Source organism: Dipodomys spectabilis, unplaced genomic scaffold, assembly GCF_019054845.1.
Source record: "Dipodomys spectabilis isolate Male_0828 unplaced genomic scaffold, ASM1905484v1 ptg000624l, whole genome shotgun sequence".
NCBI lineage: Eukaryota > Metazoa > Chordata > Mammalia > Rodentia > Heteromyidae > Dipodomys > Dipodomys spectabilis.
In genome coordinates, this window is record NW_024871301.1 from 5001 (window position 1) to 22000 (window position 17000).

Consider the following 17000-nt stretch of genomic DNA (forward strand, 5'->3'; position numbering starts at 1 on the left):
TTCCTTTATGGAAGAAGGGCCGGTCATTCAGCTAAAAACATTACTGGAGACCTTCCATCCTTGTGGATGGACAAGTGCCGGAGAAAGGGGGAGGGAAGATGGGGAGGCGGGCTGGGGGGGCTGGGGTCAGCAGCGAGGCCTGACCCATGGGGCAGGGGTGGGGGACGGGGAGCAGGCTTCGTCTGGGGAAGGCCCTACCCACGTGGGCGGCCACGTGATGGGTGACAGGAGGGCTCCGTGGGAGTGCAGGGAGCGCTCTTCCCTGTGTTCCACACTGGGTGGCCCAGATTCGCTGTGGATGTGCCACGGTTGTCTGGGGACCGCTGGGGCTGGCCGGACTCAGGGCCCTGATTGTTTGTGGAGGAAGGTGTTTCCAGGCCCCGGGGCGGGAGTCCCTGCGGCGCCCCTGGCCGACCCGGACCATCCACAGTCCCCGTCTCCCACCCCCATCCCCCGTCCCCCATCCCCATCCCCCGTCCCCCATCCCCGTCCCCCATCCCCCATCCCCCACCCCCATCCCCCATCCCCGTCCCCCACCCCCCGCCCCCCATCCCCGTCCCCCACCCCCGTCCCCCACCCCCGTCCCCAATCCCCATCCCCCATCCCCCACCTCCATCCCCCACCCCCGTCTCCCATCCCCCGTCCCCCATCCCCGTCCCCCATCCCCATCCCCCACCCCCATCCCCCATCCCCCACCCCCGTCCCCCACCCCCGTCCCCCATCCCCCATCCCCCACCCCGTCCCCCACCCCGTCCCCCACCCCCGTCCCCCATCCCCCACCTCCCGTCCCCGTCCCTCTCACATTCACGCGAAGGCTGGGGCTGGCCTGGCCCTACTGGTTGGGGAGGAATGACGCCGGCATGTTCTCTTCCATCCAGGCTTTACGAAGGCAAAGAGCAGACGGAGTTTGAAGAATCCATGAGACGCCTCTTTGAGTCCATCAACAACCTGATGAAGAGCCAGCACAAAACCACCATCCTTTTACAGGTGCGTCTCCCCTGGGCCTCCCCCGGCCCGCGGCATGCTGGGAACACGTCTGCCTTCCCTGGGATTGGTTACACAGTCTGGAGCAGCCGAGGCCTGGCCTGCCTCCGGGGGGGATGGGAGGACTCGGAAGGAGGAGACATACTTCTCCTTTTCTCGGTCGTGGGGCTTGAACTCAGGGCCTGGGCGTGTCCAGAGGCTAGCACTCTGCCACTTTCAGCCACAGCTCCACTGTTGGTCTTCTGGTGTTTAACTGGAGGTAAGAGTCTCACAGAGTTTCCTGCCCGGGCTGGCTTTAAAACAGGATCCTCAGCTGTCAGCCTCCTGAGCAGCTGGGATGACAGGCGTGAGCCATGGTGCCCGGCTGAGACATGTTATTTGCTCTCCATGGAATGGCAGTGCCTTCTTTCACATGACCTCTGAAGGGCTTGTGGAGGTCAAAACCGCCCGACTGATGAAGGCAGGTGTCTAAACGGGTTCCTGTGTAACACTTACTCTCACCGCCACAACTTGGGTCCCCTTTGGACCGAGAGAGTCTCTTGTTAGACTAGAGGTAGTTGGGAGAGAGGGTTGTCTAGTGTAGCCGTCCACAGAGCCGTCTGCAGACGGTGCAAGGAGTGAGCCTCCCTCCACGCTGTCCCTGCGTGGAGACCGGTTAGCAGTGGAGTTGGAACGAAGCCGCTGTTCTGGGAAGACGTTCAGAATGTCACCCAGCACCGAGGTAGGTGTTCCTGAGGGCTCCAGACACCACCTTTGAAGAGGACTGTGCTGCAATCACTACCCCTGAAGAGGACTGTGCTGCAATCACTACCCCTGAAGAGGACTGTGCTGCAACCACTACCCCTGAAGAGGACTGTGCTCCAACCACTACCCCTGAAGAGGACTGTGCTCCAACCACTACCCCTGAAGAGGACTGTGCTGTAATCACTACCCCTGAAGAGGACTGTGCTCCAACCACTACCCCTGAAGAGGACTGTGCTGTAATCACTACCCCTGAAGAGGACTGTGCTGCAATCACTACCCCTGAAGAGGACTGTGCTGCAATCACTACCCCTGAAGAGGACTGTGCTCCAACCACTACCCCTGAAGAGGACTGTGCTCCAACCACTACCCCTGAAGAGGACTGTGCTGTAATCACTACCCCTGAAGAGGACTGTGCTCCAACCACTACCCCTGAAGAGGACTGTGCTGTAATCACTACCCCTGAAGAGGACTGTGCTGCAATCACTACCCCTGAAGAGGACTGTGCTGCAATCACTACCCCTGAAGAGGACTGTGCTGCAATCACTACCCCTGAAGAGGACTGTGCTGCAATCACTACCCCTGAAGAGGACTGTGCTGTAATCACTACCCCTGAAGAGGACTGTGCTGCAATCACTACCCCTGAAGAGGACTGTGCTGCAATCACTACCCCTGAAGAGGACTGTGCTGCAATCACTACCCCTGAAGAGGACTGTGCTACAATCACTACCCCTGAAGAGGACTGTGCTGTAATCACTACCCCTGAAGAGGACTGTGCTGTAACCACTACCCCTGAAGAGGACTGTGCTGCAACCACTACCCCTGAAGAGGACTGTGCTGCAATCACTACCCCTGAAGAGGACTGTGCTGTAATCACTACCCCTGAAGAGGACTGTGCTCCAACCACTACCCCTGAAGAGGACTGTGCTGCAGCCGCACCCCCCTCTCCCCCCTCCCGGCCCCTGGGTCTCTGCACAGTCCCCGGGCACTGGCTGTCCTGGGACACGCTTAGTTGGGACTGCAACCTTACAGTTCCGGCGTAAGGAAAGCCTTTCCCCCTTTCCCGTACGGTGCTCCCTACCACTGTGTAAGGAGAGCTACCTGGAGCCACGCCCGGTCTCCACCGCACTGGGGACACCTGGGCCTGCTCCAGCCCTGCCTGGCGCCACGGGGCTGTAGGGTGGGTGGGACGCACTGAGGTTGACCAGTTGCCGAGAGAGAGGCCCCAAGGCCGGCACAGTTGGAGAAGCAGAAATGGAGAACAGAGGGGAAGGAGGCAGCTGGTGGTAGGTGCGGGACGAGGTGGGGAAAGGAGCAGAAATGCGGAGGGGGCGCCGCCACGCAGAAGGTCCAGGGGCGGGCAGGGGAGCGCCATCTCAGAGCTACTTGGAGTTCCCCGGCTGCTTTGCTGTGTGGACAGGAATCCGGGGAGGGGAGGGGTGGAGAGACAGGAAGGTAGAGGGAGGAGGGGGAGGAGCAGTTCCAGGGTCAGCACGGTGCCCCCACAGCTGCAGGATATTACGCTTCCTCTGACCTCACCTGGAGGGAGGCCCGGAGCGGAGGCAGGCAGGCTCCCAGCGAGGCTGAGGCCCCCAGTGAGGCTGAGGCCCTGTGGCCGGGCTGAGGCCCCGGGAGGCTGAGGCCCTGTGGCCGGGCTGAGGCCCCCAGCGAGGCTGAGGCCCTGTGGCCGGGCTGAGGCCCCCAGCGAGGCTGAGGCCCCCAGCGAGGCTGAGGCCCTGTGGCCGGGCTGAGGCCCCGGGAGGCTGAGGCCCTGTGGCCGGCTTCTTGCTGCCTGGCGGACAGCGTTCTTCCTGCCGGCCTCACCCCGATGATGCCGCTCACGTCTCCTGGATTTCCATCCCGGAGCCTCCGAAAGGGTTTCATCTCCCGAGTAATTCGCTCTAAGGACCGAATTTAGCGTGGGGATTTACATAAAGCCCAGGGTGCGCTCTGCACCGATGTGCACGCTTGTTGCCAAGTTGTGGGGAAGGGATTCACAGGCAGGTGTTTCTCATTTGTGCAGCCGGGCTCGCTCTCGGAGGACGCCGGGACGGGGTGGGGGGAGGTCCGGGTCAGGAGAGGTGAGCATGCGGAGGGCCGTCCGCGCACCCCGGACTCGACGCGGGCCTGAGCCCGGGGGCTGAGCCGGGCCCCCTCTCAGGGGCCTGGGCCTGGTCATTTCTGCCTCCTGGGCCTTGGTTCACCCTTTGGCCCACGTGGAATTAGAGGACGAGAAGTAGTTCAAGCAGTATCGGAAATGCACGGAGGCCTGACTTCATTTATCCAAGTAAGCGTGCGCCCCTTCCCCCTCCCTGCGACACAAGGCTTGGGGGCTAGGGGTCATTTGCGGTCCTAACCATGGGGGGCAGGGGGTGGGGGCTGTGTGGGGCGGGAGAGCGCAGCAGCCGGGATCTGCTGGTCAGGCCTCCGCGGCTGGCGTGGGGGAGGGACACGGGGGGGGGCAGGCATTTCTGCTTCCCCGGAGCCTCCCACGGGTGGCAGGTCACCGGAAGCCCTCCCCGGCGTCCTCCTGGTGAGTTCTGAGGGGAGCAGGTCAGGTTCAAGTCTCAGCCCGGCCCGGTGTGGGAGTGAGCTGTTTTTCTGACTTCTGAGGCCCAGCAGGCCTTGTGAAGAGCCTCCCGCGGCTCCCTTTATTGCTGGGTCTTGGTGGAGAGCTGACAGCCAGTAGTTCAAAGAGGGTGGGAAGAGCAGCTCTGGGCTCGGCTCGGCTCCCCTGCGCGGCCGGGGCTCCGGGAGTCTGCCTGAGGCAGCACACTGGCTCCGATTCCACCTGCCCAGCCGGGGGGGGGGGGGTGCTGCCCCGACCTCGAGTCCACCCAGGCCTCTTACCTCCTGGTCAGCGCTCTTTATGCCCCAGGAGTGGATGGAGTTGTGGTCAGAAGAGCTCTGGGCACCGATGAGGCCCACGGCAGACACGTGTGAGCTTGCGGCAGACGGACGGTGGCCCTGCACCGACGGCCCTGTGCCAGTCTCTGCAAGACCCCCGTGTTTCACAAATGCCCCCGCGGGATGGCACGGTCGGCTTAAAGGAGCACCCAGGCCGCCTCCCCTGACCACCGCCCGTCTGCTAACAGCACTGCATGTCCCCGAGGACAGGACTCTCCGGCGAGGCCGACACCTGCCGGCGCTATCTGCACGGAGGAAGGAGGAATACGCGCGTCCCTGTTCGGGGGTGCTGGAGGGTTTTCCTTTCCCGCTGTTGTGTGGGTTTCCTCTTTGGACAAGAGCAGCTCCGTGGTCAGGAAGAGAGAGGGCTCCCCACGCCCCACTTCCAGCCGGCCCCGCGTGCAGCCGTTCCCGCCCCTTCCTCGGCACCAGTGTTGCTGCTTCTCCTTGGTTTCGGGATGAAGATGCTCCCTGACCAACTGGGAGAGGAAGCCCCCGGTGCCGGAGCTGCCCGGAGCGCCGCCGTGTGCCACGGTTCCTTGCTACCTGTCACGGGAAGTTCTGCACCTCACACACGGCACGCCGGCTTGCTTCTGCCTTTGTCTTGACCGGCCATTCCCCATTACTCCTGCCACCCTCCTTCCCTGGCAGCGGACCTGCCCCGTCCCAATAGGGCCCAGGGAACGGCTCCAGGAAGGTGTGTTTTCTCAGATCATCTGGATTGGAATGAATAATGAATAGATCTGTAGGCACGAAATCCAATAGCTATAAAGAAAAGGTCTGACACATTTGACAGCTTGCAAATTAAAACCTTTCTGCACAAGGAAGGAGAGAGATGATACACAGAGCCAGAGCCACAAGACACAGCGGAGGAAGCAGAGGAAATCCTTCCAAAACGCGCTCCTGCAAGAGGGTGAACGTGGGTGCTGCCAAGAAAACTTCACAAAGCAGCGAGGAAAAAAATCACCGAAAAGAACAACGGGGGAAAAATATACGAACAAACGACAGGGAAAGCAACCCAAGAGCTGCGAAATATAGTTGCGAGTTTTTCATTTAAAAAGACTGTGTTTCATGCACATAGATCGCGGTATGGGGGAACCACAGTGGGCCAAGGTGAATTTGCTGTTGTGGTTGTTGTCGGTCCTAGAGCTTGAACTCTGGGCCTGGGTGCTGTCCCTCAGCTCTTCAGCTCAAGGCAAATACTCTACCATTGAGCCGTTTCTGGTTTTCTGATGGTTTATTGGAGATGAGAGTCTCACGGACTTTCCTCTCATGTTGGCTTTGAACCACGATCTTCAGAACTCAGCCTCCTGAGTAGCTGGGATTACAGGTGTGAGCCACTGGCACCCAGCTACAAAGATGAGTTTGTTATGGCTTCCTGTAAGGTCATCTGATCAGATCAGCTAAAATGTCTGTCCATCTTGGGCTAACAGAGCAGCTCACCCTACAGAGAACCTTATAGTTACACACACATAAACCACACAAACGTCTTTCTTCTGCTTGCTTTCTAATCAGGAAACTCTCTCTCTCTCTCTGTGTCTCTATCTCCTTCTGTCTCTGTCTCTCTGTCTGTCTCTCTCTTTGTCTCTCTGTCTCTGTCTCTTTGTCTCTCTCTGTCTCTCTGTTTCTCTCTGTTTCTGTCTGTCTCTGTCTCTCTGTCTCTGTCTCTGTCTCTGTCTCTGTCTCTGTCTCTCTCTTTGTCTCTCTCTGTCTCTGTCTCTCTGTCTCTCTGTCTCTGTCTCTGTCTCTCTGTCTCTGTCTCTCTGTCTCTCTGTCTCTGTCTCTGTCTCTCTGTCTCTGTCTCTGTCTCTCTGTCTCTGTCTCTGTCTCTGTCTCTCTGTCTCTCTGTCTCTGTCTCTGTCTCTCTGTCTCTGTCTCTCTGTCTCTGTCTCTCTGTCTCTCTGTCTCTGTCTCTGTCTCTCTGTCTCTGTCTCTCTCTGTCTCTCTGTCTCTGTCTGTTGTAGTGCTGGGGTTTGAATGGCTCACCTTCATGCTTGCTAGGCAGGTGCTCTACCCCTCAAGACCCCCTGCCTGTCCCACACTGACCTGGACTGCAGTCCTCCTGTTTGCGTGTCCTTTGGCACTGGGCTGGCAGGATCCCATCACTGCGCCCAGCGGTGGCTGAGGCAGGGTCTTCTGGGCTTTTCTGCCCAGGCTGGCCTCCCCCTGTGATGTCTGCCCCCTCAGAATCTAGGATGAGGAATCACCAGCCTGGCATTTCCATTCTGACACATTATTGGCGTAACTTTCTTTGATATCAAACACATTATTATGTGGACATTTGGGAATCATAATGAGAGGAAAGAGGGGGCGAATTCAGGAAAAGTAGTTTTTGAGCGAGGCTGTCATCGGATCCAGGGCCTTGGGGCTGGGGCTCGGAGAGCCGCGGCCCGGTTGGTCTGTGCGCTGGTTACCGTGTTCTCGAGACTGAGGTTCTTAATCTAGAAAAGCATTTCCCCTGCAGGCAGTAATGAAGCAGATAATCTATTAACGGTGTTCAGCGTGCCGTCTGCTCATTCTCAGAAAACAGTCCTAATCGTTTTTCACTAGGAAGCTTAGTTGGGTATGGCTAGCACAACTAAGATATTCCGGAAGAAAGAAGTGTTATTTGTGTCTGGTTGCTAAGAGACAATAGCTCTAGTTACCTGGAACATGGAGAAAGGAAAAGAATAAAAATCACCAAGTCAACCAGACCCCGGTAGTTCACGCCTGCAATCCTAGCTACTCAGGAGGCTGAGATCTGAGGATCATGGATCATAGCCAGCCTGGGCAGGAAAGTCCATGAGACCTTTATCTCCAATAAACTGCTCAAAAAACAGCCAATGGGGACCTTCGTCTCCCCATTCTGCAGACATGAACTCCAAGGCTGTCTGGACTAAGCCGGTGGCTGAGAAGACATGGAGACAGACTTTGAGTGTGGACATACACCGTGTCCAGGCTGTGGCCACGCTGCCCGGCCTGCGGCCCCCTCGAGGGTGGAGGTCGAGCCGGGCGCTCCCTGGTCTTGCGCCGTTCCGGGGTGTCGGGGCCTCAGGCGGGGCTCCGTGACCTGAGCTGGCCATAAGCCGTGTGGCCATCACCTCACTGTGTCTTTCACGTCCCACGCAGGTGGCGGCTTTGAAATACATCCCGTCCGTCCTGCACGACGTGGAGACGGTCTTCGACGCGAAGTTGCTCAGGTGAGAACCACTCACACCTCCTCCAGCTGCTTGTCCTGTGAGGGAGTCGGGGCGCGGGCCCGGGGACAGGGATGGGCCCAGGGACAGGGACAGGCCCAGGGACGGGCCCGGGGACAGGGAAAGGGACAGGCCCAGGGACAGGGACAGGCCCAGGGACTTGCCCAGGGACAGGCCAGCCCGGGGAGGACACACCAGGGGAGCCGCCTGTAGTTGCACGGTGAGTTTTGTTGGGCCATTTTGGTAACTTCTGGGAGAGCCGGTGCCGTGGGAGTAAGAGGTCTTGAGTCCCGTATACGCACGCCATCTTGTCCTTACATTTCCTGAAGGTCTCAGATGACACGAATAGAAGAGTTTGTTTAGGAGCCACCTTTTTTCACTGAAATGCTTTGAGGATCAGAGGATAGTCGCCAAGATGGTATTGAGAGAGCTCCTGCTGCCCCTACCAGCCCCGACCCCATCCCCCGAGAGCTCCCAGAAGACACACATTCTCCCGAACGTCAGCGTGAATCTATGTGTTTACAAGCTGAATCTTTAAAGACACAGACCCACACATGCATTTAGACACCTATAAAGACATGGACCACACACACACATATATATATATATATTTATACACATATAAAGACACACAATGCATATATGTTTACACATTAGTAAAGCCACAGGCCACATATACATTTATACACACATAAAGACGCAGATCAGGTAGCCGTGCATACGTGTGTGCAGACGCAGACCTTGTGTTGTTTTCATATGAGCAGCGGGGCCCTGGGGCACAGTCAGTGCCAGGGTCGTTGGCTGTCATTCCCCTTCAGGTGTGCACGTCTCAGTCCTGTTACTATTCAGCGCCGCAGCGCGTCCGCGTGTCTTCTGAGGCTCAGTATGGGCCTGATGCTGCCAGGATGGGGGCTGGGGCCCAGGGGGACCAGCCCAGGCCCGGCGGGGTGGCGGGTGGCTGGTGGGTGCGACTGCTCCCTCCCTCCCCTCAGCCAGCTCCTGTACGAGTTCTACACCTGCATTCCTCCCGTGAAGCTGCAGAAGCAGAAGGTGCAGTCCCTGAGCGAGGTCGTCCAGAGCAACCTGTTCAAGAAGCAAGGTGAGCGCCGCCGGCCGTGCAGGGCGGCTCGGGGTGTCTGCGGATGGGGCGGGGGGGGGGGGGGTGCCTGGCCCGGCGAGGCCCCTGGACAGGCCGCGCCCCTCCACGGGCCTGGGGCCGTTAGACATCAGCCTGGACTCTCACGTGAGGAACGCTTCCGTTTATTCTCCTTGAGAACGTGTGGGGCGGTGGTGAGTTAGGCGCCAGGCACGTGGTGGAGTGGTGTGTTTTTCTACCCCCCCCCCCCCCCCGCCCCGTGCTTTACCATCTCTGTTCTCAGCCGGAAGGGATGTGACTGAAGGTTCCTTTCGTTCCCAGCCTTTCTCTGCAAAGTCGTGCAGATTTAGAGTGTGAGAATAAACCCAAGAGCTTTTCACAGCGCAGCTTTCTGGGCCACAGTTAGACGTGCGGGTGGAGGAAGCGTCAGCGGGGTGATCTTAGCAAATGGCCCTCGGGTGGGTAACGCGCCGAGTGGGTTGTGTGGATCTGACGTAAGATCCCTCGGGAGCAGCCGGACGCTCCACCCCCCAGAGCAACCTGCGCCTGGGTCTCCTGTGTGCCTCCTGCGGTCACGGCAGGAGGTCCGGCGGCCCGCAGCAGCGCTGTCCCTCAGTGGTGTCCACTCACAGAACCCTTCTGTCCTTCGCCTCTCCTCGCTGAGAGAGTGATCACAGTCAGCTGACGGGTGACTCCTCTTCTCCCCTCCTCCCCTCCTCCCTTCCTCTCCTCCCCCCTGACTACCCTCCTCCCCTCCTCCCCTCCTCCCCTCCTCCCCTCCTCCCCTCCTCCCTTCCTCCCCTCCCCCTGCCTTCCCTCCTCCCCTCCCCCCTGCCTACCCTCCTCCCCTCCTCCCCTCCTCCCCTCCTCCCCTCCTCCCCTCCTCCCCTCCTCCCCTCCTCCCCTCCTCCCTTCCTCCCCCCCCCTGCCTTCCCTCCTCCCCTCCCCCCTGCCTTCCCTCCTCCCCTCCCCCCTCCCCCCTCCTCCCCTCCCTCCTGCCTTCCCTTCCCCCTGAGGAGGAAAAATGGCCTTTGGGTCAGCATTAGTTTCTGTGCCCTTACCAATGTAAAGTCCCCGGTTCACACGGATGTTGGCCATGTGACATCTGCTGTGCCTGAGATGAGAGGTCTTAGAATTTGGAGGGTCACCCAGGCTGAGCGGGCCCGTGCAGGGGTGCGCATGTGCACAGGGGTGAGCATTTGAGCAAGGGTGGGCATGTGTGCAGGGGTGATCATGTGTGCAGGGGTGATCATGTGTGCAGGGGTGATCATGTGTGCAGGGGTGAGCATGTGTGCAGGGGTGATCATGTGTGCAGGGGTGAGCATGCGTGCAGGGGTGAGCATGTGTGCAGGGGTGATCATGTGCGCAGGGGTGATCATGTGTGCAGGGGTGAGCATGTGTGCAGGGGTGAGCATGTGCGCAGGGGTGAGCATGTGCACAGGGGTGATCATGTGTGTAGGGGTTATCATGTGTGTGCAGGGATGATCATGTGTGCAGGGGTGAGCATGTGTGCAGGGGTGAGCATGTGTGCAGGGGTGATCATGTGTGCAGGGGTGAGCATGTGTGCAGGGGTGATCATGTGTGCAGGGGTGAGCATGTGCACAGGGGTGATCATGTGCGTAGGGGTTATCATGTGTGTGCAGGGATGATCATGTGTGCAGGGGCGATCATGTGTGCAGGGGTGAGCATGCGTGCAGGGGTGATCATGTGTGCAGGGGTGATCATGTGTGCAGGGGTGATCATGTGTGCAGGGGCGATCATGTGTGTTCAGGGGTGAGCATGTGTGCGGTGGCCTGTTCACCACAGGCCACCACCTTTCACTGGAGTTTATCTAGGGCCAGGATGTGGCTCAGGCGGGGGGGGGGACGGCGCTGGCTGCCCCTTGCAGGGGTCTCTCTCCCCAAACAAATGCCATGAGGGTCTTGAGAAATTACCTCAGTGAGTCCAGTCCCAGGGGCTGCCCGCGTCTGCAGTGGGTGTCTGTCCTGTTTGCCTGGTCCGGCTGCGTCCATCCCTGCAGCACTGCCAGGTTTAAACATCACGGACAGCCCAGACACCGGGCATGGGGGCGTCCACCCCGGGCTCTGCAGGGAAGCCTGGCAGGCCAGTCACCTTTCAGGAGAGTCGGTGGTGCTTCCGGGCCCACAGCGGGCTGCACACCGTGACGGGCGCTGGGCCGTTGGCACAGGGCACAGGCAGCGGTGGCAGTGGCGGCTCCGCAGGAAGAGAAGAGATGAATTTCCTGGCTCAGGATGTGTGGTTCCTGGCGGCTCTTTGGAATTTGATGGCTGCACATCCATCCCAGCAGGGATGGTGGGGCGTGGGGGGGGGCAGGGGTGACAGGGGAGGGCAGGATAGAGGGGTGGGGGGCAGTGCAGAGCGCGACAGCCCAGCTGCCTGTCCGTGTCCGGGCTGCCCGCTGCGGGCCCCACCCTGGCTGGGTCTGGCTCCTATGCCCGCTGTGCCCCCCACCCGCCTTCAAGCTTGACCTCGCGTCCTGGCTGCCTGTCCTCCAGACCTCTCATCTTTAACCGGAGCCCCCACAGGAGCCGGTCACCTTGTTAAGAAGACCAGGGACTTTCGGAGCCAAGTTTCCAGCCCTGTACATACAGGACGGAAGCCCCAGGCTGCGGACAGCGGGGAGAATTCAGTCTTGTGTCCCTACACCTAAAATTAGCGTGGGAAAAAACCCACACCCGTGTCTTCTTTTACCCGAATGGCTTCAATTATACGTTCCTGGCACGCACTGTGCTTTTGCTTGACTGGTACCAGTTCTGCTGACCAGGCTGGGTGCGGCGAGGGCCGGTCAGCTCCGCTTGGGAGGCGTGGGGGGCGCCGTGCAGAACCTGGGGCATCTGCAGTCGCGGTATCGAGCCTTTCTTAAGCACATGATGGCTTTCGGAGCTTCTCCCCCCCCTCCCCCAAAATGTCAGATCCTTTTCAAAGCTGTAGTTGCTCCTCCCTGCAAGGCCGTGCCATCGTAGGGTGAACACAGCTCACCACCGCAGGCGTGGGAGGGCGCGGGGAGATTTGTGGGACCTGTGTCAGGGTGGCGCGTGCGTGGCAGGTTCCCTTAGCAGGAGCGGCGATTCGTGGGAAGGGGGCGGGGGGGGGGGAGGGGGGAAGGGGGTATATCTGATCCTCTCCAGGTCCTTTGATGAAGGACGCCTCCTCCCGCCAGAGAACAAACAGCCAGAGACAGGACTCTTAGATCTAAAAGGAAAAGAGAGGCCAGAGAGGCCTGTCTGCGCTCATCCGCAGGCCCAGACTCTGGAGATACATGCCCCGACACGCCATGAGAAGACGAGGCGATGGTGGATGGCAGGGAGGGGTGGGCCACGGGACAGGCAGCCACGGGAGGAGGCAGAGCAGGCCTTCCCCAGCTCCGTCCCCGTCTCCAGGGCACAGAAACACGCGTTAGGTTTTTTTTTTTGTGGGTTATGGGGCTTGAACTCGGGGCCTGGGCGCTGTCCCTGAGCTCTTTTGCTAAAGGCTATTGCCCTCTACCACTTTGAGCCACAAATGGCAATTCCTGTTTTCTGGTGGTTCATTGGAGAGAAGAGTCTCATAGACCTTCCTGCCCAGGCTGGCTTTGAACCAAGATCCTCAGATCTCAGCCTCCTGAGTAGCTGGGATGACAGGCGTGAGCCAGCAGCACCTGCTGAGCTTTAGGTTTAAATAGACAGAGAATTAACTACTCCCCCGTGAGGGTGTGGCTCGGCTGACCGTCATCTCTGCTTTCGCTGTGTCTTTCTAGAAGCTCAGGTGACCGGCCAGCGGCAGTTTAGAACAGGAGAAAAGCAAATGCACCAAACTTCCTCCTGTGTTTAGTTAATGCAGGGGCCCAAGGGAGGAGTTCCTGCTGTTTAGCAACGGCTACTAACTGCCTGGTACTGTGATAAACTCAGATGGGCCAATGCTTTTACAGGTGATTTTTTTTCTATGGGAACCAGAAGTTTGGCGATCAGCCAGCCCAGGTCTTTCCGCTGATGTTTTAAATGATAAACTACAAGCTGTGGCGTTTGGTGGCAACCAACGTTGAGGTCATGGCTCAGACCTCCTCCTCCTCCTCCTCTTTTAATCTCCTGAGAAGTGGCTCTCCCTTCTGATAATCTTGTTTTTCACCGAGAGGAGGTGACCGGGAGGCAGGGGGGACAGGAGGAGGAGAGAAGGGTGATCCGTCACCCCTCCCCTGCCATTATTGCGGTTTAAAGGTAGCGCGTGGCGAGGGAGGGAGCCCGGAATATTAAAGCGATCCATCACAGCAGAGCCTCGCGTTGCAAACCTCTCCCTTCCCTAATTCGCATGACTGCTGGGAAGAGAGGCGCGTCCCGTTGCCCTTTCTGGTGATTTCCCCCACCCCCTCCCATGATCTCCGTCAGTCTTCCGACACTGCTTAGTTTATTTCCCGCTCCCCAAAGCGAGCGTCTCTCCCTGGCTGTAACCACGCCGACCCCAGAGCTCTGAACTCCAGTCACAGCCCCTGGGGCTGGAGTGCCCTTCCTTAGGACTCTCTATGTGCCCATTCAGGCCCCCTGGCCCACCGGCCCCCTTCCCTGGCCAGGCCTGGGGGCCTCCATACCCAGCTCCACCTCCAGAGAGTTAATCCTCACATAGAGAATGCTGGAAAAAAAGAGCTGGGGAGGTCGAGTCAGCTTCCGGTGCCTTATAGGCTGTTAGAGTCAAACGTTTGAAAAACGGGTTCCAGAATCAGTGGATAAGTAAGAACTTTGAGACACCAAAGAAATAGTGCCATTTCTATTACACATGGGGGGGGGGGCTGCACCGCTAAACGCAAGGCTGGCAGGGTTAATGATGATACATTCTCCTCAGTCTCGAAGACATGATCACGTGCATATTAAAGCCCATTCAGACACGGCGCTAAGGGAGGAGGCGTGCAGAATTGATTCCACAGTGCCTTGGGTGTGAGGAGCCCCATCCCCCCCACGGAGGCTCCCTCTCCGCGAGAGCTGCCCGGGGCCAGCTGAGCCCCTGGGGCTGGGGGAGAGCTGGCTGCCCGTGCCTCAGGCTCTGCAGCCTCTGCTGGAGCCCCGGGCGCCCGACCTCCCAAAGGCGGCCTCCACTGGGCAAGACCAGGCCCCCGGGATTGATCCTTAATAGAAGATGGATCAGAGCAGAGCAGGGAAGAGCTGCCCCCTCCCCTCCCCTCCCCTCCCCTCCCCTCCCCTCCCTTCCCTTCCCTTCCCTTCCCCTCCCTTCCCTTCCCTTTCCCCCTCCTCTCTCTCTCCCTCTCTTCTCTCTCTCCTCTCTCCTCTCTCCTCTCTCTCCTTTCTCTTCTCTCTCCTCTCTCTCCTCTCTCTCCTCTCTCTTCTCTCTCCCTCTCTCCTTTCTCCCCTGTCTCCCCTCCCCTCCCTTTCCCCTTCCTCTCTCTCTCCTCTCTTCTCTCTCTCCCTCTCTCCTCTCTCCCTCTCTCCTTTCTCCCCTGTCTCCCCTCCCCTCCCTCCTCTCCCTCCCCTCCCTCCCCCTCCCTCTTTCTCTCCTCCCCACTCTTTCCCTGAGCACCTGTTGCTCAGCCAGCGGCGCCCTTTGGCCCCAGGGTGGCTGACACAGTGTGTAGGTCCCGGCAGCCAGAGCGGGGCTGAGGGCTGATTTGGGTTCTGTAACTCGGCGTGTCTGGCGGAGGAGGGGTGAGTCAGGAGGGTGCCTGAGAGACGCTAGTAGAGCTGTAGCTGGCTCCGACCCACCCCGATTGATTTCCTGGTGGGTGGAATGCGTTTGCTCCTGACACCGGCTGGAGGAGGAGCTGCAGTAACAAATCGCTAGCTGTCCGCGTGGAGTGTGTCGGCCAGGGTCTCCTCCCGCTGCTGCTGCGCCTACGGGGTGCGTCCAGCCGGCCCCGCAGGGGTCTCAGCCCCGGCGCTGGGAGGAGAGCTCCCCCCCCTGCTAGCTGTCCAGTGCCCGCCCTGTGAGGCCAGCCCACACTAGCTGTCCAGTGCCCGCCCTGTGAGGCCTGCCCACACTAGCTGTCCAGTGCCCACCCTGTGAGGCCAGCCCACACTAGCTGTCCAGTGCCCGCCCTGTGAGGCCTGGCCCCGCCCAGGTGACCACAGGCGGGACTCCAAATCCCGCTTTTTTTCTTTTTATACACGTAGCAGCAGAGACACCAGGAGCAGGGCACGTGGCCTTGTGAACACATGGTCCCACCGCAGAGGGCGAGGCAGGCGCTCCCGACCGCTCCGGAAGCGATTAGCCCGGGTAGAGCCGGGCGCCCAGAGAGTTGTCCTGAGAGAGGGCCTAGAATCCAAGAGGGGGGTGGTCAAGGGAAGAGCATGCTGGGAAAAGAGTGATGTGTGCAAACATCCAGAAGTGGGGGGGGAGCACGTGGGGCCCGAGGGAGGGCGTTGAGTCCCGAGGCTGGGGGTACGGAGGGGTCACGGCGGCCGGCTCCCCAGGGCAGAGCCACTCTGAGGGTGCAGGGCGGTGTGGGCCCGAGAGGCGGGACTGGGTGGCGGAGCGGGCTGTAGATCACGGAACAAACCCAGGAGGGAACGACTTGGGGAGGAAGGATTTATCTGGCCTGTGGTTTGAGGGTTCAGCTATGGAGGTGGGGGGGCTGCAGTGGGGGGTGGGGGAGGCCTCAGCAGAGGCCCCTGGCGAGGTGGGCAGGTCTGTGTGGATGTGGTGCTCAGCCGCACTTTCCTGAGGAGCCGGGAACCAGTTGGAAGCTCACCGTGCGGCTGTTAGTCCACAGAGGACAGACACCCCGGCCACGGGCTCCATGCTGTTATCCCAGAGCCTTGTTGATGTCTTCTCCATGGGTCAGGACGTTGCTACAAAGGCATGTCAGACTTCACAAGGGCCCCGGCCACACCTGCCATAGGTGGAAATGTCTCAGAGAAGGAGGAGCCGAGGCCGGAGACCTCCCGTGCCCTCTGCAGGCGCCGGGTGGGGCTTCGCAGATCACCTCGCTGGGGCTCCGGTTGCAGTCGGGTGTGTCACCAGAGGCCGGTTTGCTGGGTCTCATTGCTGGGCCTGGGGAGACCCGGGACCGTCTGTGTGTGTGTGTTGGCTTGACAGTCGGGCAGCCGTTTACAGATGCTGCTCTCTGAGACCTTCCAGTCCCATCACAGATGACAGAAATTGTTTCAGCTCAGAGCAGAGGAGCCAGCCGCTTCTGAGAAATCATGACTAAAGAGAAGACAAAGTACTTTCTGAAAAAAAGCAGGCCACCTGATTAATGGCTTTCTCTGTGAAACTCTCTGATTCCCAGAACCCAGAGCCTCCATCTTGAAGGGTGCTGGCATGGCTGAGTCAGAAAGCTGACGCCTTTCAGGTGGACAGACTGCCACTCCTCATGGAGCCTGGTCTACAACGCTGAAAACATCCATGTCATGCAATCCACAAATACATGCCATGCAATCCACACATCCACATCATGCAATCACACACATCCACATCATGCAATCACACAACCACATCATGCAATCACACACATCCACATCATGCAATCACACATGCACATCATGCAATCACACATGCACATCATGCAATCACACACAAGCACATCATGCAATCACATGCACATCATGCAATCACACATCCACATCATGCAATCACACACATGCACATCATGCAATCACACATCCACCTCATGCAATCACACACATGCACATCATGCAATCACACATCCACATCATGCAATCAGACACATGCACATCATGCAATCACACATCCACATCATGCAATCACACACAAGCACATCATGCAATCACACACATGCACATCATGCAATCACACATCCACATCATGCAATCACACACATCCACATCATGCAATCACACATGCACATCATGCAATCACACATCCACATCATGCAATCACACATGCACACCATGCAATCACACATCCACATCACGCAATCACACATCCATGCCATGCAACCACACGCACATAATGTAGTCCACATATCCACTCAGTCCATAATCCATACCATGCAATCCACACGTCCATGTCCTACAATCTCAGAATTTTGGAGTCTCAACCATCCTTCAGTCCAGCGCCACGGGTGACCCACTGCCCCTGCTGTTTCTGTGGAAGGCTGTGTGCACTGGGGTGGAGGGGCTGGGTGGTGGGAT

At 59.1% G+C, this 17000-nt stretch overlaps 1 protein-coding gene across 1 annotated transcript in view; it reads left to right on the plus strand.

Moving 5' to 3' along the window:
- The first annotated feature begins 849 nt into the window (after positions 1-849).
- LOC122101084 (dedicator of cytokinesis protein 2-like) overlaps positions 850-17000 on the plus strand; it is a 153919-nt gene continuing 137768 nt past the window's right edge. The window contains 3 exon segments of the mRNA XM_042671427.1: positions 850-987; positions 7741-7811; positions 8801-8907. Coding sequence (XP_042527361.1) covers positions 850-987; positions 7741-7811; positions 8801-8907 — 316 coding nt within the window.